At 36.2% G+C, this 24,127-nt stretch overlaps 1 protein-coding gene across 1 annotated transcript in view; it reads left to right on the forward strand.

The window, feature by feature from the left end:
• CTNNA3 (catenin alpha 3) overlaps positions 1-24,127 on the forward strand; it is a 1,528,699-nt gene that overhangs the window by 9,822 nt on the left and 1,494,750 nt on the right. Inside the window, 2 exon segments of the mRNA XM_024765510.1 lie at positions 8,053-8,157; positions 22,490-22,682. Coding sequence (XP_024621278.1) covers positions 8,059-8,157; positions 22,490-22,682 — 292 coding nt within the window. The 5' untranslated portion in view covers positions 8,053-8,058.

Here is a 24,127-nt window from a genome sequence, read left to right on the forward strand (position 1 = left end):
TAGGCCCACTGAACTTGCAGCAACAAAAGCTACTGTCACTTTCAAGGTGTATATGAAGGGCATGTTACTTCTGCCCTGGTTGCTTAAACTTGATGCTTATAGCTGAAGGTTATTCTTGTTGTGGGTGATTCAATGAAAGCTTCTCTGAGCTTTCACACACTAGATTATCTTCTTAGAGTTCAATTGGACTAATTTAGTTCTTTGGCTTTTTAAATAACAGGTAGGTAACATTTATGCTGGGCTTATATGAGATAGGATCTCAGTTCTGGTATAATTTTGTATGGTACAAAATGTCCTTAAATTGAAAGACATTGCTACACAGAATAACCATGGGGCATTTTTGTCCTTTCTTCATACCTGCAATTTTGAAAATGTGTGCCATTGTGAAAGGCAGGGTGAGCTTTTAGTGTGAACTGGCATTTCATAAAATAACATAAAAGGTGTGTTATCAGAAGAGGGGTAATAAGGTCATCTTATAAAATTCTTATATACAATGTTACTTTTCAGTTAAATCAGAAATTGAATTACAACCTTTTGCTTTATTTTGGAGGGCCGTTAGACTTGACCAGCCATTCACTACAAGAAGGATATAAGACCTAAATATAAGTAGAATCTGATGTTTTCCTTTGTTTTATTTCATATTAGTTAAGTCAGTCTTTTGGATTTTTTGTTTGTTTTCTGACGTTTTTTTGCAGCTGTCATTTAGGTTGTGTGTGGGGAAACAAGTTTTATTTTGGTTACTATGAACAGAGGAAGCAAACGTTTTAATTTAATTTGAGTCTTCTCATAAAGAATCTATAAAACTCATAATTTTGGGGGGGGAGCTCAATTTGATTATTTTTCAAAAACACCAGTAAGATGACTATCCATAAGTTGTTAAAAAGAACTTCAGATGCTTCCAAGAAGTTTTTGAAAGTTTGAATTTCACATGCTAAAGATATTTACTTTTTATTGTGAAGTGTAACTTTTTTTATCGTGTTGAAACCCAGAATTCTTGGAAGTTAAGGAAATAAAAAGTTCAGAGTCTTGGGGATCTGGACATGTAGTGCATTTAACAATTGTAGCCCTAACTTTAGTGCATACCTTTTATGTATCACTCTGGAATTGCTTTCAAAGGGCTCAAGATCCTTTATGAGGCCGTTATGCATTAGGAATTTGTTTTTAAAGAGTATTTAGGCATGTTGCATTTCTAATTAATGCACATGTAGGAAATATGCCTTAGATTTTAAAGTCAAGAGATCCAATGAAATGAGTCACCAGAGGGAAGCTTTGTTTTAAGCCCTTTAGTTATGGGAACTAAGAGTGAAAGCATTCTTGCATTCTTGAATAATAATTACAAGTTCTATAGATGAAAGCAATATTTTTAACCTAAATGTAGACAAGTAGGTTCTGCTTTCCTGTTGAAAACCTAAATGTAGACAAGTAGGTTCTGCTTCCCTCACCAGAGGGAAGCTTTGTTTTAAGCCCTTTAGTTATGGGAACTAAGAGTGAAAGCATTCTTGCATTCTTGAATAATAATTACAAGTTCTATAGATGAAAGCAATATTTTTAACCTAAATGTAGACAAGTAGGTTCTGCTTTCCTGTTGAAAAGGGGGTAATAATATCAACTAATATTTGTTCAGACCTTAGTAGGTGTCTGAAGCATGGGTCAAGTTATGACTTTTATATGGATTTAAAATTTTAATCTTCAAGATCCTTTTGAAGAGGGTACTCTTATTATTCTCATTTTACAGATGATAAAATTGATGTTTATTTAGGGAGGTTTACTAGCTTGTCTAAAGTCACCAGTGAGCAAGGAACAGAGCCTAGATTCTCACCCAGGCAGTCCAACTTCAAAGCCAGTGCTCTTAATTACTGAGATCCAATGGTGATGAAATGTAGGAGAATTTAGGAATCTTTATAAAGCAGACAATGGGAGTAGGGGAGCAGCAGTTTGTCTCACACTGGCATATTGCCCTGCTCAGGGGCTGAGTGGAGCTGAAATCTAGCCCTCCCTCTGCTGGACAAACTGGGGGCCTTCCTGCTAATACCTACTGGGCTATGTTTACCCTTTTTCTAATTGGTCTGCCAGAAGAGCCATATTTTACTAGTTCAATCAAAGGCAATTTTAAATTAATTAATTAATTAGGCTATGCTGGGTCTTAGTTGCGGCACACGGGATCTTTAGTTGCGGCACATGGGATCTTTAGTTGTGGCATGTGAACTCTTATTGTGTCATGAGAACTCTTATTGTGGCATGTAGGATCTAGTTCCCTGACCAGGGGTTGCTGCATTGGGAGTGCAGAGTCTTAGCCACTGGACCACCAGGGAAGTCCCTCAAAGGCTAATCTTAATTCTATAAACCTCTGAGTACCACTGCCTATATTTCCGCTCACTCACAATAGTCCTTTGACTCTGACCTGTCTCTTCCTGTCTGCTTCCTCCTTGGTTGTCTCATTCCATCCACCTTTATGTTGACAACTCTGAAATTTGTATTTTCATCCCAGACTTCTCTCCCAAACTCTGCTCTCATATATCCAACTGCCTACTTAACATCTTCACTTGGATGTCTAACATGCATCTCAAATTTATCATGTCCCAAACTGGGCTCTTCATCTTCCTGTTCCTTCTCTGCAGCAATCTCTACCTCAGTTACTGGCAACTCCATCCTTCCGGTTGCTTCAGACAAAAAACTTAAAGATATCTTGTGTTCTTTTTATCCTGTGTTCAATATGTCAGGAATTCCTATTGGCTCACAATATAGCTACAATCTGACCACTTCTGTATACTTCTGCCGCCACCACCCAGGTCATCAATATGCATTTTGTTGTGTTTTTGAGTATTTAAATTGTTTATATACTTATTTATTTTCTCATGAATGTAATGTTGAATGATCACAAAAATAATTTTAATAAAAACAGTAAAGAAATATACATATACTCTTGCATGGAAACCTATAAACTTAAGGAAAAAATAATAACAGAGAGCATTTGAATGAGGGGAAAAAAGAGAGGAAAAGAGATGTAATTTTGTTATAGAAGCTTGGAAGTCTTCTCCTAAAAGTGGAAGAACTGATGACTTTTTACCCTACCTCTGTGTCAACTGCATGTCTTAGAAGATTGAGGAAACAATGAAAGAGCAAATCTGACCAAAAAGAAAGAACTTGGTGATATGGAGTTCTAGAAAGTTTGGGCAGGCTGATCCTTAGCATTTGTAGTGAGCAGATTGAAAGTATAAAATGGAGGCCTGCATACCATACTTACATATGTAAAAGCTACAAGTCAAGCTAACAAGCTACTAAAGTAGGTTCTATCCTCCTATCTTTCTACCTTGAGAAATATACCTTCAAAGTGACCTGGAAGGATAGATCTGTATTTAGAATTCTTGTACTCTTTGAAATTTCTTGTTAGAATGAGGTGGTGGATGGGGAGCTCACCCCTGACCTTGATGGTCAGCTTCCTTTTCTTTCTACTTGTGGCTCTGTCTTGCACTTGAGAGGCCTTGGGTACATGCAAGTGGACAGCCCAGCTTGCATGTCCAAGCTCCATACATACTCATCAGCAAACAGCTGCCTCTTGGCTACCTCTCAGGTATAAGGAATGGGCATGTTGTAATTCACTCTTGGAAGGATGGATTGCAGGAAGAGGCTGGCATAGGTACTGGAAGTAGGCTTGGGCTGATTGAGCAGAGAGTTGGGGGTACTGGATATCCTGAGTGTGTCAGAAAGGGTACATATGGGCTCTGGGAGGACACATCACCTTGGTCTCATGTACTCTTCCAAAGCATGATTGAATGTGTGTCCCCCATGACCTCTCAGAGTTAACTGCATTTAAAAATGAAATGCTTGTTAACTAAATGAATTTAAAATTGCTATAAGCTCGATTTAAAGCAAGGAATAAAGTAGAGTAAAGAAAATTCAGGCATTATGGACAAAGACAACTTGGGGAGATGGGAAGGATCCACATGGGTACTTTGTTCTGCCTTAAGGACTATCCCTAGAGACCTCTATTACTGCTGTCAAGAGATTTGTTTTCCTCCCTTTGATTCTGAAAACTGGGATTTTAATCTAGTCTGCCTGTCTCCAAACCTGTACCTTTCCTACTTTATGAAACTGTCTCTATTGGATAGAAGTTGAAAAGTGGCAGATTTCAACTCAGCATAAGGAAGAACTTTATAAAAGTAATCACTGGCATCTAATGGTATAGTGAGCATCTCATTTCTATTCATCCAAGCCCAGTACATTGTTGAAATGAAGGACGCTGTAGGAGGTGTCCTTGAATTGTTTGGGAGGTACTTTCTAACTCTTAAAATTTTGTGGATTATAAAATGCAAACGCTTTGGGGTATAATATCCACACCCTAGTAGAATTTTTGTTTTGGATTCACATTGTGTTATTGCTACAAGAGGTCTAACAATTTGTCGGACTTTGACCTTGCTTTGACTTCATTTGCAAAATTCTACAGTTTTCTGCCTATTGTTACCTTGATCTCCAAATCAATTTCCTGAGTTGACTAGAAAATGTTTCGATACTATACACAAAGTGATTAGTATGTATTAGTGTTTTTAATAGTATAGTCAATTTTGGAGTATATAGTTGTATTTAAATGCTTTAAATTATTAGATTTGTCATAATTATTTCCTTTGAAACTTTCAGCATAATTATCTTTGTTTTTAATATCAAACTTTGCTGAAAACACATGAAAGAATTATAAATATTATGAGTATATTTGATTATAAGCATATTTGAAATTCACTATTTTGACTATGTACAAATTTCTATGGTAAGTCACTGGGAACAGTCTTTGGCAGATTCCTGTTATTCTCAAGAATACTTCACATATCCATTTTTGCAGTAAGAGAATCATGGAGTGTAGCCATGTGGCATATATTGGGTTGGCCAAAAAGTGCCTTTGGTTTTTAAGTAAAAATAAAAACACGTTTTTCATTTTCACCAAGAACTTTATTGAACAACGTATTCACCCTTTTGTTCTACTACCTTCTGCCATTTTTTAGGCAACTTCATAATTCCGTCTTCCCAAAACTTTTAATCTTTTTGAGCAAAGAACTGTTCCTGGTGCCTTTTATAGTCTTCCAGGGAATTGAAATTTTTTTCCATTAAGAGAATTTTGTAAAGACCGAAATAAATGGAAATCTGAAGGTGCAATGTCTGGTGAATACGGCAGATGAATCAGAACTTCCCAGCGAAGCTGTAACAGTTTTTGCCTTGTCGTCAAAGAAGCATGCAGTCTTGTGTTATCCTGATGGAAGATTATGAGCTTTCTGTTGACTAATTCTGGACGCTTTTCGTCATGTGCTGTTTTCTATTGGTCTACTTGGGAGCAGTACTTGTTGGAATTAATTGTTTGGTTTTCCAGAAGGAGCTCATAATAGAAGACTACCTTCCAATCCCACCATATACACAACATCACCTTCTTTGGATGAAGACCGGCCTTTGGTGTGGTTGGTGGTGGTTCATTTCGCTTGCCCCACGATCTCTTCCATTCCACACTATTGTACAGTATCCAGTTTTTCATTACTGGTCACAATTTGTTTCAAAAATGGAACATTTTCATTACATTTAAGTAGAGAATTGCATGAGGAAAAATGGTCAAGAAGGTTTTTTTCGCTTAACTTATGTGGAACCCAAACATCAAAGCAATGAACATAACCAAGCTGGTGCAAATGATTTTCAGCGCTTGATTTGGATATTTTGAGTATGTCGGCTGTCTCCCACGTGGTATAACATTGATTGTTCTCAGTTAATGTCTCTGTTTTATCGCTGTCAACTTCAACTGGTCTGCCCGGCCATGGAGCATCGTACAGCAAGAAATCTGCAGCACGAAACCTCACAAACCACTTTTGACATGTTTGATCATTCACAGCACCTTCTCCATACACCGCACAAATCTTTTTTTTGCATTTCGGTTGTTTTTTTACTTTTCTTGAAATAATAAAGCATAACATTGTGAAAATGTTGTCTTTTTTCTTCCATCTTCAATATTAAAATGGCTACACAAAAATACACCAATTTTGATGTCCTTTTTAAAATGCAAGCTGAAAATGTTGCCTTTTTTCTTCCATCTTCAATATTAAAATGGCTACACAAAAATACACCAATTTTGATGTCCTTTTTAAAATGCACGCTGATACGACAGCTGTCACATACAATCTAACAAAATTGTTTTGAATGAAGTTAAAGACAACTAAGTGCTACTAGAGCCATCTTATGGAAAAAACCGAACAGACCTTTTGGCCAGCCCAATATTTGGAGAGCAGTAAGACTTCTAGGTTCTATAGTATTTGCCTCTATTTAAAAAAATTGTTATTACTAATCTAAGAATTAGATTACATTAAGATAAGAGCCAATAAGGAAGATTTTTTGTTATAGGGTGGCTCTGTTTGTGCATCTCTCTCAGCACATGTATCAGATATATGGTGTGGAAAGGCCTTGGTGAAGCACTGATCTTTTCAGTTACATGTACACAAAGACATCATTATTATCTTTGGTTATACACAGTAACACATTTATGGATCCAGGGGAAGGGTCCAGTGAGTGGGAGAGGTTGAAGAGCAAAGATATGCTGATTTTATGGAACTAGACCAGTGGGAGTTGAGAAAGGGTCAGAGAAGAATGGGGGTAGATTCTCAGGGGAAGAAGTTGGGAGGGAACATGGGCCCTACCCTGAGATTCTGATTTCCCTTTGAGGTTGGAGGCATAGGTATAGGAAAAAGAACAATCTTCTTTCCTAGAATCACTGAGAGTGAGAGGAGTCTTAAAAGGACTGATTCTGGATTAAAGAGACACCATGAAAATGTGTCCTCATTCATTCATTCATTCTTTCACTCATTCATCTATCCATCCATAGTCCATTCATAGAATCAACCAGTCAACTAAAAACAAAACAATTATCTGCCCTTATATCTAAAATAATAAATAGAGAAACTAAAGTAAAAGTAATACATTCTAATTCTTTTTTGTTTTAGTTTCAATGAGTATTGTAGGGAATATCAAGATATTTTCTAGGGGCAGATTCTTATGTTCTCTTAGCCTGCAAGTATAGGAAACTTTGAAAGAAAATAGGTAACAGTTAAATGGAAAGATTTGTGCATTGATAGTAACACACATTCCTGTAGACTCTAAGTTTATTTTTAATAGGCTAAGTTATATATAGGATAGATGTGTTTCTTACTGTTTATCTCCGTGAACCTTCAGTAAATACTTGCTGGGTGATTATTGACTGTGAACAAGTTAATACAAATCTGTGGGCTTAGTGATTTGGGTAATAGTCTTCACGGTGGATGTGTTACTTTGGATATGTTGTGAAATTCCACATATGGTCGTTTGATATATATATGTATTCTTATGCAAAAATCTCACTGCATCGACTTTTAAGATTAATGTTCATGTCTTAAAGAATGGCTTGCAATGTTTTTCTTATTTTGTCTTGCTCAAATATCAATGCCTTCTCAGATTTGTCATTTTATAATAACGATGCCAATTTATATTAGTTTTTTTTCTGTACAGGAAAGTAAATTGCCTCGAACTTTCTTCTCCAAATCAAAACCTTCAAACAATTCCCCAGACAAATAGAGACGTAGCACCTGTAGAGATGTAGCACCTGTCTTCCAAATTCCTACCTGATTCCTCATCTGAGTTGTCATTAACAATAGGCAAAATATGGGCTCTGGCTGTCTCAGTGCTATGAGTTCATGGAAGTCAAAGCATTTGCTTGCTGTAAGATATGTCTCACCAACTCAGCCATTCTTTTTCACTTAAGACTCCTGATCAAATGCAAAGTCACCTTGGCTGGTTATTATTTCAGTCATGAACATACTAGCGTAGATTAATTTGTCAGAGGACCTAAGCCCAGAAGCATGACCTAAGAGAACAGTTGGGGAATATCTTGTTTCTCTGTAGGTGGACTTGGCACCCTGGTCCTCTGAGGGCTACAACTGATAGCAGGAGGAGGTGCTTGAATACTAATCTCATGTACACTATGATTTTCATTAGTGCTTTCCTTTAGAAAGTATTTTTCTTTATTAATAAGTGTCTTTTTGTTTTTGTGCCCAGGCAGTCATGTCAGCTGAAACACCAATCACACTGAGTGTCAATCCTCAGGATCTGCAGGTCCAGACATTCACCGTAGAGAAGCTGCTGGAGCCTCTCATAATCCAGGTATTAATACCATGGAAATTACAACATTTAGTAACTGAAAAAGAACTAAAAAACATAGGAAAAATAGATAATGAACTAAGGAAAGATTTGATTTTTGTAGAATGAATATGTTATCTAAAATTGTCCTTCAAAATGTTTTTAAAGTGTACAAAAGTATGTATTTAGTAATAGTAATGATGAAATTCTGAAAGTTCCTCCCCAGATTCTCTTTTAAAAGCAACAGAAGTAATAATATGCGTATGAAATTTTCAAAGTAACTTTATGTAAATTATCTTGTTTGATAGTCATGAAAACTGAGTGAGGCAGGCAGCATGGTTAAAACCATCCTTGTTACATAGATGAGGAAACAGCCTAGAGAATTTCAGTAACTTGCCCCAAAGCACATGGTGGCTCATTTGTCAAATAGGAAATTATTTTTGAAATACCAAAATGTATGAGAAAAGCAGATATTTAAGGCATTCTGTGATAAAGTCTTTCATAAAGTAAATAATTCCTTGATAATATGCATAGTGATTCTCTGACTTATTTATTATGTAAGCCCAGAGTTTATTCATTGGCTTTTCTTAAAGCAGAGCTTGAAGAAACTTATACTATAATATAGATTTAAATGTCTTGATTTTAACCCAAAATTTGCGAGGAAACCCCCCTTTAGGCCACCTTACGTCATACGTCCTAAGACAGATTGTCCCTTTTTCTAAGGCCTTGAAGTACTCAAGGGTTTCTTAAGTGAGAATCAACAGTGACCTTACGTCTGATAATTTAAAAATCTGCTTGTCTTCTTTGTGAGGTGGATGGTGGGGAGGGGAGTAGCTCTGAGAATAGGCTTTGTACACTTTTTTACTTAGCACAGTCGATATCTCCTACTGGAAAGACAATTCAAAACAAGTGCCTCACTGATGATAGCTTAGTCATGAACTTTGGCATCTAAAAGACACTAATATCTGGTATGAAATTGCTATTAGATGATTCTGAGACTCCACTGAAGTCCCTATCTTAGCCACCCACAGAATGGTTTCATGTTAAAAAGAAACAAACATGTTCATTGTTTTTCTAATAGAGTTCACTAAAAAAATAGGAAAAGCAAAACAAAACAAAACAAAAACCCAATGAAAAACCAGAAAATAAAAAAATACAATTTTAACAGTAAGAGGTAAACATTAATATTGTGATTCATGTACTTCCAGTACAGTAAAATTATGGGTGGTTTTTGTTATCTTCTTAGTACTTTATAATATTAAAGAATGTAGGTATATCTTAAATATATAAAGCATATATATATGTACAAGGTGGAGATGGTACTGTATATATAGCTTTTATCTCATTATAGCTTTTATCTCATTCTTCTATTTAAAATGATATTTTAATAATTTCCTCATTCTTTGTAAGAATGAGATTTAACAAAACTGCTGTTAAATTATCCTTTATATGGCTGCACCATAGTTTTTTAAAGTAGCTTCTCGTTTTTGGACATTTAGGTTGTTTCAGTTTTTTACCATTATAAATAATGCTCTTCTGAACATCTTTGTACAAAAATTTTTGTCATCCGTTCAAATTGTTTCCTTAGAATTAGTTACTAAATGTAAAAATACGTGGCCAAGATAAGAGAATTCTTATGCTTTTTCATATATATTACCAAGTGTTTTGGAGAAGGATGTTTTTTTTGTTTGTTTTAATTAAATTTTTTTTCTTATTACGCATTACTCATCCATTTTATACACATCAGTGTATACATGTCAATCCCAATCTCCCAATTCATCACACCACAACCCCACACCCCTTGCCGCTATCCCCCCTTGGTGTCCATGTGTTTTTTCTCTACTTCCGTGTCTCAATTTCTGCTCTGAAAACCGGTTCATCTGTACCATTTTCTAGGTTCCACATATATGCGTTAATATACGGATATATATAATATATATATAATACGGATATAATATAATACGGATATAATATAATATATTTGTTTTTGTCTTTCTGATCCTTCCTCTGCAATTTTTTGGAAGAGTTTGGAGAAGGTATTAAACGATTTCTCACAATTTATTTCAGATTTTGTTCCAGTGCAATTACTGGGGGTGGGGTGGGGAAATGACCTTCATTTTGGAGATGGCTGGTAAAGGCAAGTTCATTAATGCCACTGCATAACCCTTATTTGTACTATAACTATGGAACATTAGAGCTGGACTTAAGACTTGTTAATCACAAAGGCTGCTGACATATTTCTTAGGAACAGAGAAAGTATCATTATGGTGAAACTACTTTTTATATTCTAAATGAAATCAATAGATATTTTGTTTTATTCAAGTACCTTGATACAGCAGTCAATAGAGAGTGTTCTCGGTAAATTCACATTAAAGAGTATGCTGTTCACAATATAGGTGTATTTTTCTGGCATGTTTAAAAACTATTTAATCTATAAACACTTATTGAATCCACCTAGAAAATTAGAAGGGTGAAAATTACCTGAAGGGTGAAGATAACCTTGATTAGAAGAAATTTAACTCTTTTGAAAAGTGTGATTATGCTAATTTTAGAGGGCTTTTAATGTGATGCCTGGATTCAGACTTTTCATGATCTGCAAATAAATGAGTCAGGGGAAGAGAAATTAGTAGTTATTGTATGCCAGATAGTTCTCAGTTACATGAAAGTGTAAGTGCTAATTTTATCTTCGAGGAAGTTTGGTGTACTACTTCACCAATATCTCAGAAGAAAAGTTTCTAGATCTTCGTAATACTCAAGTAAAATGAAATTAAAAATGTAAATAATTTATAGAATATTTACTATGTTCAGGAACTATCTCATAAAGGAGAATTTTTGTACATCAAAATTATTTGCATATACTCTTGATTTTCATTATAATGGGTTTCTCCTTATAAAAAAACAGTACATTTCAAAGTTATTAATTTAAAATAACTAACCTTTTTGGATTTGATGCATAACCTTCTTGTATCTGTCACTTTGATCATGTATTACCTATTAATACAAGTAAAAAATTCCATTAAATTATATTAAAGGTTTTTTTCCTAGAATAGCATCATAGTAAATACCTCATCATATTCCTTTTTTTCAGAGAGTGTTTAATTTGAAATAGTTACATGGTTTATTTTAAGCATGTCATATAGTCTTTGATTATAGTGGAAAACATTCTAAAAGAAGTTAATGATCTTTAAGTTCATAATGCCACCAGATAATATTATCAGTTTAGTAACCCCATTAAAAATTTTTCACCTTTCATCATTATTTATCTTCATGTTATATTCCTTTGCTTTCAAGGTTTCACAGAAATTACTTACCATCTCTGTATATAACTCAAAGTCAAAATTATGTTTTAATTTTTGGAGTAATTGGTCATAGATACTATTATGTCACTCTGACTTCTAAATTCATTTATTCATAAATCTTTATTCTGCTCTTTTTATAGTTACCAGAGTCTTCCCCACCAAACTTGATTTATCTTTAATCTATTTTTTTTTCTCTTGGGGACAGGTAAATCACTAGGTCATTTTGCAGGGATGTTCAGCCTAGGATATATTTCAATCATTCACTTTCATTTTCTGTGTGTGATAACTTACACAGTTGCATCCTTCTGTAATAAATTCCTCCAATGGATCAGAAATAATTTTTTTCTCAGCAATTACATTTTTATGATTGCAACTGTAGGCATCTGTACTTTATCACTTTCAAGATCCAAGTTTGGCAATGCACTGCAGAAAGTCTATTTATGCAGAATTGCAATGAAAAGAATTTACATCTCTATGTTGTATACTCTCTGAAGGAGATATAAACTGCTAAATCATGCTACAGTCATTACATAATGGAACTGTCTATAATCTTATTTACCACTAAATATAATTTGCTATGTGTCAGATTCATGTTGAATGTGAGCTAGAAGAATTAATTTAAAATACTTTAAGATAAGAACAATAACAAACTCCTTATAATGTTATCTCCTATGAGATAGAAGATCTTTTTTGGGGCAAAGGTTCAAATATATTTTCTGATGTAAATATATCCCATGTTTTCAAGTGGTGAATATAGAGTTAGATCAATAGTAATAAACATTATTCCTCTGGCTCCCACCTCTAGCTCTTATAGGACCTCTTAGCCTTTTCAAGGTTTCCACTTCGATAGTGTTTCACATCTATTTCTTGGAGTCCCTTAGGAATGGTTTTAATGTACTCTATAATACTCATTGGGCCAAGCTGAAGAGTATCTGCTCAACTTTTTATCAGTCAGCATAAGCTAGGCTATGCTGTGATAAGACAACTCCCAAATCTCTGAGGCTTAACAAAACTTCGTTTCTTGCTCGAGCTACATTTTTTCCCCCCATTTCTTAAGGGATGCCTCCCCTTTATTTTATTTTTTAACATCTTTATTGGAGTATAATTGCTTTACAATGGTGTGTTAGTTTCTGCTATATAACAAATTAAATCAGCTATATGTATACATATATCCCCATATCCCCTCCCTCTTGCATCTCCCTCCCACCTTCCCTATCCCACCCCTCTGCGTGGTCACAAAGCACCGAGCTGATCTTCCTGTGCGGTGTGGCTGCTTCCGACTAGCTATCTATTTTACATTTGGTACAAGCTACATTTTTAATGTGAGTTGGCTGGGGGTCTCTGCTTTAATACAGGTACTCAGGGACCCAGGCTAATGTAGATTCCATCTCAATATTTATTTCCACTATGGTTACAACAGGGAAAGGGAACATTATGAATCTTGCAAGGGCTCCTAAAATGTCCACCTGGATATGACATATGTCAGTTCCACTCACATTGCTTTTGTCAGAGAAAGTTATGTGGTCAGTGGGGATGCTAGATGTGTGATCTTGCCCTGTGCCCAGGAGAATGGGAATATTTGTGAACAGCCCTAAAAACTATTATCTTTCCATTGTCTCCTTTTTAAGGGTTCCTTGTTTGTTAACTTTGCATCTAACGACTAGTCACCTTTCCACCCTGATCACAGCTGACTTTATCAGGATGGGCAACTGTCTTACTGACAATTATAGGTTGACAAGAAGCCTGTGAGGCAATCTGTCATGAGAGCTCTGCCTCTGGGGGATGATGGTGAATTGATCCAATTGCCATCCTCTCTTTGGGGAATTGACTTTGGGGAGAGTTATGCAGTTACCTACCGTTAAACAGTTATATCATGTGCAAAGCTGAAAGACACACAGAAAGAAATAGAGACATGGAGGAAAGTTCTATTGGAGCAGTTTTCAAGTTTAGATCCACAAACTCCTGCTGTTGAGGGAGAGTAAGATTACCTAGTTACCATGGTTTTAATTGGATCTTTCCAATTTCTAAACCACAAACTAGTCTCAGAATAATACTCTAGCCTCTGTGGGGCCTCACAGTTTCCAGTTCCCTTGAGCATGGGCCGTGGTAGGCCCGATGCCTGTCTTCCTTATGTCATCAGATTCCCTGGCCTCCAATCTCCTCAGTGGCTGAAAGTTCAAAAGAAGTTCTGTTAGTAGCAGCAAGCCAGGGTTCTTATAATTGCCCTCACTTACTTATGCTAGAATGGAGATTTTCCTTCAAAGCTTCTCTGCTGCTCTTCTCTTCATCTCCAATTTTTGGAGTCTCTGAGGTTTGACTCACCAATGCCCCCAAAGCATCTATCCACCATGTTTTTCCATTTTGGCTGGTTGCATCTTATTGATGTGTGGAAGGTAACTGCCAATGATACCCATTTTAAGACTAGAAATGTACATGCCAAGGTCCCAATGCCTCTAAAGCTTCGAATCCTCAAGGTAGCAGAACTGGGCTCCTTCATAAGAGGGGAGAATACCTCTCTTCCTAACTGTGCTTCACTCTGTCATATGGGTCCCAATGAATCATGTACCTAGAATCACATAAAGTTGCTTATGAGAACAACCCCTTTCGGCTTTTCCCCTAATCTCCTTCCTCTCCTTGTCCAAGTGTCTGGATGGAAACTGTTAATCCTTACTCCTCTCAGCGCCATGTCCTTCTTTTCTCCCTGACTCCTATGCAGAACCTCTCTGCCATACTGCCCTCTCAGCATAATTTCTTTCTCCTCTCTTTTAGCCAAGGGAAAAAAAAAATAGATGCCTTGATGCCCAAAGGGTTCATTTCTACAGAGAGATCTGATTGACTTCTGGGTAGCAGGGAGAGGACCTGCTTTGGCTTCTTAGCCTCCTAGAATATAATTTCCTTTGCTTCTTTCAGAAAATAATTCAAGTTTCATTTGTTTGTGGTTGATTTCTGTCATTTTTATGGGTCATTTTGAATGAGCATGATGCCATTTACTTATATTTCTTTGGTTTTATCTCCAAGCTTCTTTTTTTCATCCTTGCTGTTTTTTCTATCAATAGAATTTATGTCAGAATTAATCTTGAAGCTTCCAAGGAAATCTCAAAGACAAGTCTGCACACATATAGTGTTCTTGTAGATTATAATCAAACATTGGAGTTTTGACTATAATCTTAACAAGTAATCTTGAAAGTTAGTAAAGTAAATGTCTTTTAACTACTTATATGTCCAAGGCTTAATAAGTATAAAGATGTTATTTTTACTGTAGGATGAAGAAATAAACTTAATTCTGCCTCTCTAATGCTTTACAGTTTAAGGTGATTCAGTATAGTTGATTCTAATAAAGTGAATTATTCAATTTCTGCATTCCTTTACTGCTAGAAAACTGCTCCCATGGGAAAGTTGTTAAGCTATAGTGTTCCTTGAGAAACAAATAGTTGAGAAAAAGGAAGCCACTTCTTAAATTAAAATAAAGATAAGAAAATCTGGTAGCTATTTGATTAAAATAGCACAAGTCCCATGGGAGTGTGTATGGTGAACATACAAGGGATGCCCCCACCACCAGAACGTGATAGCTTTGAACTTAGCTGTGGGCAGATGTCAGTCGTGGAACATGCTTCACCTCTTCTTAGCTTGCTTCCTAGGCCTCTTATTCTATCAGACTCTTTTTTTTTTTTTTTTTTTTTTTACTTACTCCAATGTTGTTGCCCTGTTGTTCTGGGTTCTCTGATCACCTCTGATCCACTTCACTTCTGTGAATACTTTTTTTTCAACCTTTTCCTCCACAGATTCAGATTGATCCCACAGATATCCACTTCTAGGTTAGCTGTGAAATTAGATCTTTCATTTATTAACTGATTCTGCAGGCAGAATCAGGCTTGATTTGTGACCCAAGGTATGATCTACCCTGGAGAATGTTTCATGAGCACTTGAGAAGAAAGTGTATTCTGTTGTTTTTGGATGGAATATCCTATTAATATCAATTAAGTCCATCTTGTTTAATGTATCATTTAAAGCTGTGTTTCCTTAGTTATTTTCATTTTGGATGATCTGTCCATTGGTGAAAGTGGGGTGTTAAAGTCCCCTACTATGATTTTGTTACTGTCGATTTCCCCTTTTATGGCTGTTAGCATTTGCCTTATGTATTGAGGTGCTCCTATGTTGGGTTCATAGATATTTACAATTGTTACATCTTCTTCTTGGATTGACCCCTTGATCATTATGTAGTGCCATTTTTTGTCTCTTTATTTTAAAGTCTATTTTTTCTGATATGAGAATTGCTACTCCAGCTTTCTTTTGATTTCCATTTGCATAGAATATCTTTTTCCATCCCCTCACTTTCAGTCTGTATGTGTCCCTAGGTCTGAAGTGTGTCTCTTGTAGACATTATATATACGGGTCTTGTATCCATTCAGCCAATTTGTGTCTTTTGGTGGGAGCATTTAATCCATTTACATTTAAGGTAATTATCGATATGTATGTTCCTATTCCCATTTTCTTAATTGTTTTGAAGATCCTTGCTGGGTAGAGTAATCTTGGTTGTAGGTTTTTCTCCTTCATCACTTTAAATATGTCCTGCCACTCACTTCTGGCTTGCAGAGTTTCTGCTGAAAGATCAGCTGTTAACCTTATGGAGATTCCCTTGTGTGTTATTTGTTGTTTTTCCTTTGCTGCTTTTAATATATTTTTTTAATTTAATTTTTGATAGTTTGATTATTATGTGTCTTAGCGTGTTTCTCCTTAGATTTATCCTGTATGGGACTCTCTGCGCTTCCTGGACTTGATTGACTATATCCTTTCCCATATTAGGCAAGTTTTCAACTATAATCTCTTCAAATATTTTCTTAGTCTCCCTTTTTTTTTCTATTCTTCTTCTGGGACCCCTGTAATTCGAATGTTGGTGCGTTTAATGTTGTTCCAGAGGTCTCTGAGACTGTCCTCAATTCTTTTCATTCTTTTCTCTTTATTCTTCTCAGCAGTAGTTATTTCCACTATTTTATCTTCCAGGTCACTTATCCATTCTTCTGCCACAGTTATTCTGCTATTGATTGTTTCTAGAGAATTTTTAGTTTTATTTATTGTGTTGTTCATCATTGTTTGTTTGCTATTTAGTTCTTTTGGGTCCTTGTTAAACGTTTCTTGTATTTTCTCCATTTGTTAACCTAGATTTTGTATCCTGTTTACTGTTGTTACTCTGAATTCTTATTTAGGTAGACTGCCTATTTCCTCTTCAATTTTTTGGTCTGGTGGGTTTTTACCTTGCTCCTTCTTCTACTGTGTATTTCTATGTCTTCTCATTTTGTTTAACTTACTGTGTTTGGGGTCTCTTTTTCTCAGCCTGCATGTTCGTAGTTCCCGTTGCTTTTGGTGTCTGCCCCCAGTGGGTAAGGTTTGTTCAGTGGCTTGTGTATGCTTCCTGGTGGAGGGGATTCGTGCTTGTGTTCTGGTGGATGAAGCTGGATCTTGTCTTTCTTTTGGGCAGTGCTGCATCTGGTGTTGTGTTTTGGAGTGTCTGTGACCTTAGTATGATTTTAGGCAGCTTCTCTGCTAATGGGTGGGGTTCTGTTCCTCTTTTGCCAGTTGTTTTGCATAGGATGTCCAGCACTGTAGCTTGCTGGTCATTGAGTGGTGCTGGGTCTTAGCGTTGAGATGGAGATCTCTGGGAGAGCTTTTGCTGTTTGATATTACGTGGGGCCAGGAGGTCTCTGCTGGACCAATGTCCTGAACTTGGCTTTCCCACCTCAGAGGCTCAGGCCTGACAGCAGGCTGGAGCACCAAGACCCTGTCAACCACATGGCTCAGAAGAAAAGGGAGAAAAAAAAGAAAGAAAGAAAAATAATAATGTTAAATAAAGTTATTAAAATAAAAAAATATTAAAAATTAAAACGTTAAAGAGTAATAAAAGAAAGAAGAGAGCAACCAAACCTATGAACAAATCCACCAATGATAACAAGCACTAAAAACTATACTGAAAACAAAAAAAACAAAAAATGGACAGAACCCAGGGCAAATGGTAAAAGCAAAGCTATACAGACAGAATCACAGAAAGAAGCATACCCATAGATACTCACAAAAAGAGAAAAAGGAAAAGGGCAACTAAATCAATAAACAAATCTACCAGTGATAATAAGCTCTAAATACTAAACGTAGATAAAGATAAAACCAAAAACAAAGTAGATGCAGAAAGCAAACCCCAAGTCTACACTTGCTCCCAGGGTCCACCGCCTCAATTTTGGGATGATTCCTTGTCTATTCAGGTATTCCAGACATGCAAGCTACATCAAGTTGATTGTGGAGATTTAATCTGCTGCTTCTGAGGCTGGTGGTAGAAATTTCCCTTTCTCTTCTTTGTTCGCACAGCTTCTGGGGTTCAGCTTTGGATTTGGCCCAGCCTCTGCATGTAGGGTGCCTGCGGGCATCTGTTCCCTGCCTTTTGGAAGTCTGAGGTCTTCTGCCAGCGTTCAGTAGGTGTTCTGTAGGAGTTGTTCCACATGTGGATGTATTTTTGGGGAGGAAGGTGATCTCCACGTCTTATTCTTTCACCATCTTGAAGGTCCCCCAGCAACAAAGCTTTTAAAGAGACAATATAAAGAACCTGGAGAGGAGGATAAGAGAGAGGGAGTAGCCCAGATGACCTCTGGGTTTCTGCCTTAGGCTAGAGGTGTCAGTGCCTGAGGTAAGAAACAGATGGAAGAAAGGCAGGTTGGTGGAAGAAGGTTTCCACTTTGGGTATGCTGTGTGAAGTGTCTATTGCCTATTAAATTGAATATTAACTCTTCCTTGACTTTCAGCACTTTTTGTATTTAAGCTACCACCTACTTCCTAGACTGATTTGTGAACCAATTTCCTGTTTTTACCCCGTAGTCTGCCAAACTTGACTGTCTGCTACTCTCAGACAAAAATAATTTCCATCTCTTCCCCTTTGTACATGGTCCCCTTCACCTGGCTCGCCTTCCCCTCTATCTGTCATGCCAGAAAACCATCTGTCTTTAATGGCTCTTTTTGGAAGCCCTACTTAATCCTTGTGAATGTTTATCATCTCTTCAGCACTTTCTTTTTACTTATAAGTTTAAGCAGTTATTCTGCCTTTTATATTGCAGCTAGTTGTGTACCCTTCATATCACCATACTGAAGCTTCTTTATCTTTATTTTCTAAATGGCTAGGATATTGTTTTGAACATAATATGTGCTCAATAAATGTTTATTGGCTTAAAAGGAAATAAAAGAAAATTGTATTTGGTTTGGGGGGAGTGCTGAATGTTAATCGAAGGATATGTATTTTCTGGGTTCTTAACATTTCAGTCTTTCCCAGTACTTTTGTTAACACAGTGAAAGTTGCTTTTGTAGGAAATAAGGAACAGTTGAAATTATCAATGACTTGAAGAAGGGTCTTTTGGACAACTTAATTTTCGGTATGTTTGGAGCAACTAGGGAAGCACACTTGAATTAGGAAAGATTAGAAAACCCTTTTATTTTTTGTTACTCTAAATTTCAATATATAAATATTACATACCCTTAAAATACACCTGGTTTTATGGAATCGTACATGTGCAGAATGAATAAAGTAGGGAATTTCTTCTTTTTATATTACTCAAAGCCTCTAATTTAGGACTACTTCAGTGGGGAGCTCATTCTGTATCTATGATGAAGCCTAATACAGATTTATAGACTGAAGAAAAGTGAATAAACCCAAGTTCTTTAAGAGATGCACACCTGAAGTCAAAGATTATCCATATTGGAGGGACCCCCTAAGGTCTGATAAAGAGGGAAAGGGATCAGTTGTGCACAGTGATAAAAGAAAGGCTAGCAAGATGTGGGCTTGGAGCCTATATTAGAATAATCTTTGCTGTAAATTCCAACTAAAATTTTTGTATTTGTAAAAATATAACTGATTTTGTATTGAAAAAAGAAATATGAATTACTTTACAAAATAACTTCAGGGCTAATTTTACTGTTTGCTGGTATTCCTTGAAGAGATGGGAGACTTTTTCAAATAACATATGCACCCTCCAACCCTTGGTGAGAATTATCTACTTTCAGGAGTCACAATCACCTATGGGAGTCAGTTAGATCCCTGTAGGTGATTTGGGGTAAAAAAAAGCTTTAGCTTTCTTTTTTTCCCCTCCAGGCTTACCAAGCCATATTTACTTTCTGAAATAAAATGAATCATTGAAAGCATCATGACTTTAGTTTAATCAATATTAAATAACTATTGTATGTTGGGGTATTTAAAAAGAAGACAGCTTAAACTTGAACAAGTTGCAATTGCATTTTTTTTTGATGGAAGCACAATGTTCTTATACAATGTTCTTTTCACATTTCTTACTTCTCTGGCATTTATTATAAGGAACGAAGCATTTCTGGAATGCTCATTTTAATTTCAAAGCTCAGGCTATTCTATGGAAAACATTTGGTGCTTGGAGGATCTAAAGAACAATAGAGGAATGTTCAGTGGGAAGCGTCATGAATTGTGGCACTTAAAATAAATTCTGAAGGAAGATTTTAGACAATGATACTTATTGTTCGTTTTAGACAAAGGTTTTAAACAAGGTGCTATAATTTGTCTTTATCTGGGCAAGTATCTTTTAACTCTTGATATATAAATTAGATTGATAATAGCGAGATATTCGTCTTTTGGAATATGTGAAAACCCATGTAATAAATCAGACTTATTATCATCTTTACATAATGCATGATAAAGACACATGGCCCTACTTGACTGCTGGTAAAGCACATAGAATGTGCTTTGTTAATTGACTTCATCACATTTAACACAGGGGACCCTAAGAGCAAGATATGGGTAGACCCAGAGAGAACATCTTTGACAAGGTTTCCATGGGGAATGGACTAGAAAACACACATTAAATGGCATCCAAATTTTGTGTCATGTTATGCATCTTAAAAAACACTTTATATTATTTAAACTTCATATAATCTTATAGGGTAATATGGTTATTCTCATTTTCCAAGAAAGGAAATAAAGGCTTGCTACAAGGAACTCCAGTCTGGGTTGTGAATATGGGAATAAAGCAAATTAGAATAAAGAAGAGGGTCTTTTGGATGGGGGAAGGGAATAGCAGAGCAGACAAAAACAATTTTCATCCACATATTTCCCCCATAGCTTGTAAGTTCTTTCTCAGTTCCTGGCTAAGAACTGGGTCCAGATAACCAAATAAACAAATACTTAATGCTCCATTAATAATAAACAAGCAAAATCTCCAGGGACTGCAGAGCAGGAAGGATTATGTATAGTCTGTTGTCACAGATGTGATGCATATTTGTTAAAAGCCTAGGCTATTTGATGACATGCGCCAGCCTAGCTTTCAATAAGAGTTTCAGGTCTTCTATTTTATTTTATTTTTTTTCCTTTTTTTTATTTTTTTTTATTTTTTTTATTTTTTTTATTTTTTAAACATCTTTATTGGGGTATAATTGCTTTACAATGGTGTGTTAGTTTCTGCTTTATAACAAAGTGAATCAGCTATACATAATTTTAAATACTGGATAAAAGTTTTTTTTCTTTCTTCCTCTGCAATGGGGATCTTCCAGGTTTGCTTATGAAAATGTAAACCAAATTTTTTTCTTGGGATTCAAGGTTTAATTAAGAAATGGATATTTTTCACAATGTAATTTTGTATAAGGTTTTGTTTCCAAATATAAGTGCTTAATTTCTATCTCCAAACAATGCTCTTATCATGAGATTATCCTTTTAATTTTTTAAATAAAATTTTATTTATTTATTTAGTTTTGGCTGTGTTGGGTCTTCATTGCTGTGAGTGGGCTTTCTCTAGTCGTGGCAAGTGGGGGCTACTCTTTGTTGCGGTGCATGGGCTTCTCATTGCAGTGGCTTCTCTTGTTGCGGAGCACGGGCTTTACGCGTGTGGGCTTCAGTAATTGTGGCACGCAGACTCAGTAGTTTTGGCCCGTGGCCTCTAGAGTGCAGGTTCAGTAGTTGTGGCACACAGGCTTAGGTGCTCTGTGGCATGTGGGATCTTTCCAGACCAGGGCTTGAACCCATGTCCCCTGCATTGGCAGGTGGATTCTTAATGACTGTACCACCAGGGAAGTCCCATGAGTTTATTCTTATTTTAAACAAATTTACAGAAGTAATACATGCTCATTATTAACATATTCAGGCAATTCAAAATATAGACATCAAAACGTCCCTCTGTTCAACTACCCCATTCATTAAGCCATTAATATAAGAAATATTTATTGAACAACTACTTTGTGATTGTTCGAGTGAGGGAGAACAAACCACATTTCCTGTTTTCATGGAGTTTACATTTTAGTATTAGAAGGATGCCATAAACATACATGAACAAATAAAAAATGTCAGGCTCTATAAATGTTCTGAAGAATTATAATGTGTAGTGAGGGGACAGAGTGGGAGAGGGTGGGGATTGGGGTGGTCAGGGAAGGCCTCTTGATAGGGCACTTTGAGGAGGACCTGATTGCTTGAGAGGCCAACTGATTTGGGGGGAGTGTGGGAGACAGGTAAAAGAGTTTACAGAGGGCCAGAGTGTCGATCGTAGTAAGGATTTGGGTTTTGTCCTTCTGAAGTAACCACTGTTTTACATGTTTCAGAGTGGTTCTGCACCCCCCGCCCCAACATTAGTAATCTCTATTCTTAACCTACATATATTAATACTTATTGACTTAATTATTATTATTTTTGCCTCCCTCTTAATATAGATTGCTGGCTACAAAGTGATATAAATAATCATTTGCTATATGTATATCAAATAATATATATTGAGTATTGTGTATTTTGCATTGGTCCAATAGTAAAACTTGGTGAGATTCAATCTCTATCCCCCCTTCCTTCCTCCCCTCCTCACTCCCCCCGTCCCTCCCTTCCTTCCTGTCTTTAGTTAGGAACTCTGTGGTCGCTGGTAATACTGCTCTTGGTGCCTTGACCTGACTTTTGGGAATGCACCAGTAGTGTTGGGAATGAATCATGTTATTAAGAAATACTTCCTTTTGTTCTGGGCTATGATATCCCAGGGCTGTGTTCCTCTCACAATTTGTCTAATGAGTGACTTGTATTTTTCCAATTTTAGGTTACTACACTTGTAAATTGTCCCCAGAATCCTTCCAACAGGAAAAAAGGACGTTCTAAAAGAGCCAGAGTCCTTCTAGCTTCTGTGGAGGAAGCAACTTGGAATTTATTAGACAAGGGAGAGAAGATTGCTCAAGAAGCCACAGTTTTAAAGGAAGAGCTTACTGGGGCACTTGAGGACGTTCGCAAAGAAAGTGAGTACTCTGGTCCTCTGCTCAGGAGCAAACCACTCCTGATGTTAGTTACCGAATTAGATTTGAGTGTTGTGTTCTAGTTGACTTGAGTTTAGTTAGTCTTTTGTAGAGCTCTGAGGAGCTAGCTGTTGGAGGCAGAGTGGCTCTTTAGGCAGCTCCAAAACTCAGACCCCCCTCCTGGTTCTTCCTTTAGTTGTTCAGTTCCCCTCATGCCATAGTTTATCCATAATAAACAAAGAGAAATGTACAATTTTTGTCATAAAATGAGAAGTAACTAATGAGGCTGAAGACATATTTTCCCATACATAAACAAATTATAAAGTTCCTTGTAAACAGTTGGAGATGGAAGTTTCAGACCTGGCCACCTCAGAGGTACATTTTTTATTTTTTCATTATTCTGGAGGTTTAGATTTCCTAAACATAAAAATTGTTTTGCATAAACTATGTATAACTCATGTTGCTGCTATGTTAGCATTACATAATAAGGGGAAATGTAGTGGGGAGGGATAAATCAGGAGCTTGGGATGAACATAAACACACTACTATGTATAAGATAGATAACCAACAAAGACCTACTATATAGCATAGGGAACTCTACTCAATATTCTGTGATAACCTATATAAGAAAAGAATCTAAAAAAGAATGAATATATGCATAGGTATAACTGAATCACTTTGCTGTTCACCTGAAACTAACACAACATTGTAAATCAACTACACTCAAAAAAAAAAAACCACACACACAAAAATATTACATAATAAAAGTGTATATTTCACCTTTTGATATCTTGAACAGTTTTATTATAATGAATGTCTCATTTGAAGGCTATTTTATAAAGAACTGCACAATATTCTTTAGTTAATGGAATGATTTTATACATCAGCTTGCTGCTAGGAACTATTTTGAGAGGATAAGGAAGCAAATTTTCCTGTTCAGCTTTGTAAAAGAGACTGCGGGGTGTTCAAAATTTTCCTCTCCCCATCCCAAACATAACTTTATGAAAATCAGGAAATTTTTGCTAATTAACTAATTAAAATGAATATACTAGCCACAATAAACCTTACGTCAAATACAGGGGAGTTTTTTGCTATAGTTATATATGATTTATATATTAAAGGGATTCTTTGGACAATATATAGAAAACAATAATGCCTAAGATATTTTGAAATAAATTCATCATTCCTCCCTGCTCCCTACCACCTCAGACCCACTCTTTCTCCTATCTTCTCTGCTTTGGTACCACCATCCACTTAGTTACCAAGTCAGTTAGACTCTTCATTTTTATTCTACCCTCTCTTCCAATTAGCCTCCAAGTTCAACAAATTCTATCTCAGATCTGTTCTCTCATCTCCATTCCTAATGTTGCCTTCTGAATTCTGGATTACTGCCTTAGCCTTGTCCTATACCAAAGCCAAACATGTTTTTTAAAAATGAAAATATACTC

Source organism: Neophocaena asiaeorientalis, unplaced genomic scaffold (genome assembly GCF_003031525.2).
Source record: "Neophocaena asiaeorientalis asiaeorientalis breed wild unplaced genomic scaffold, Neophocaena_asiaeorientalis_V1.1 scaffold31, whole genome shotgun sequence".
Classification (NCBI taxonomy): Eukaryota; Metazoa; Chordata; class Mammalia; order Artiodactyla; family Phocoenidae; genus Neophocaena; species Neophocaena asiaeorientalis.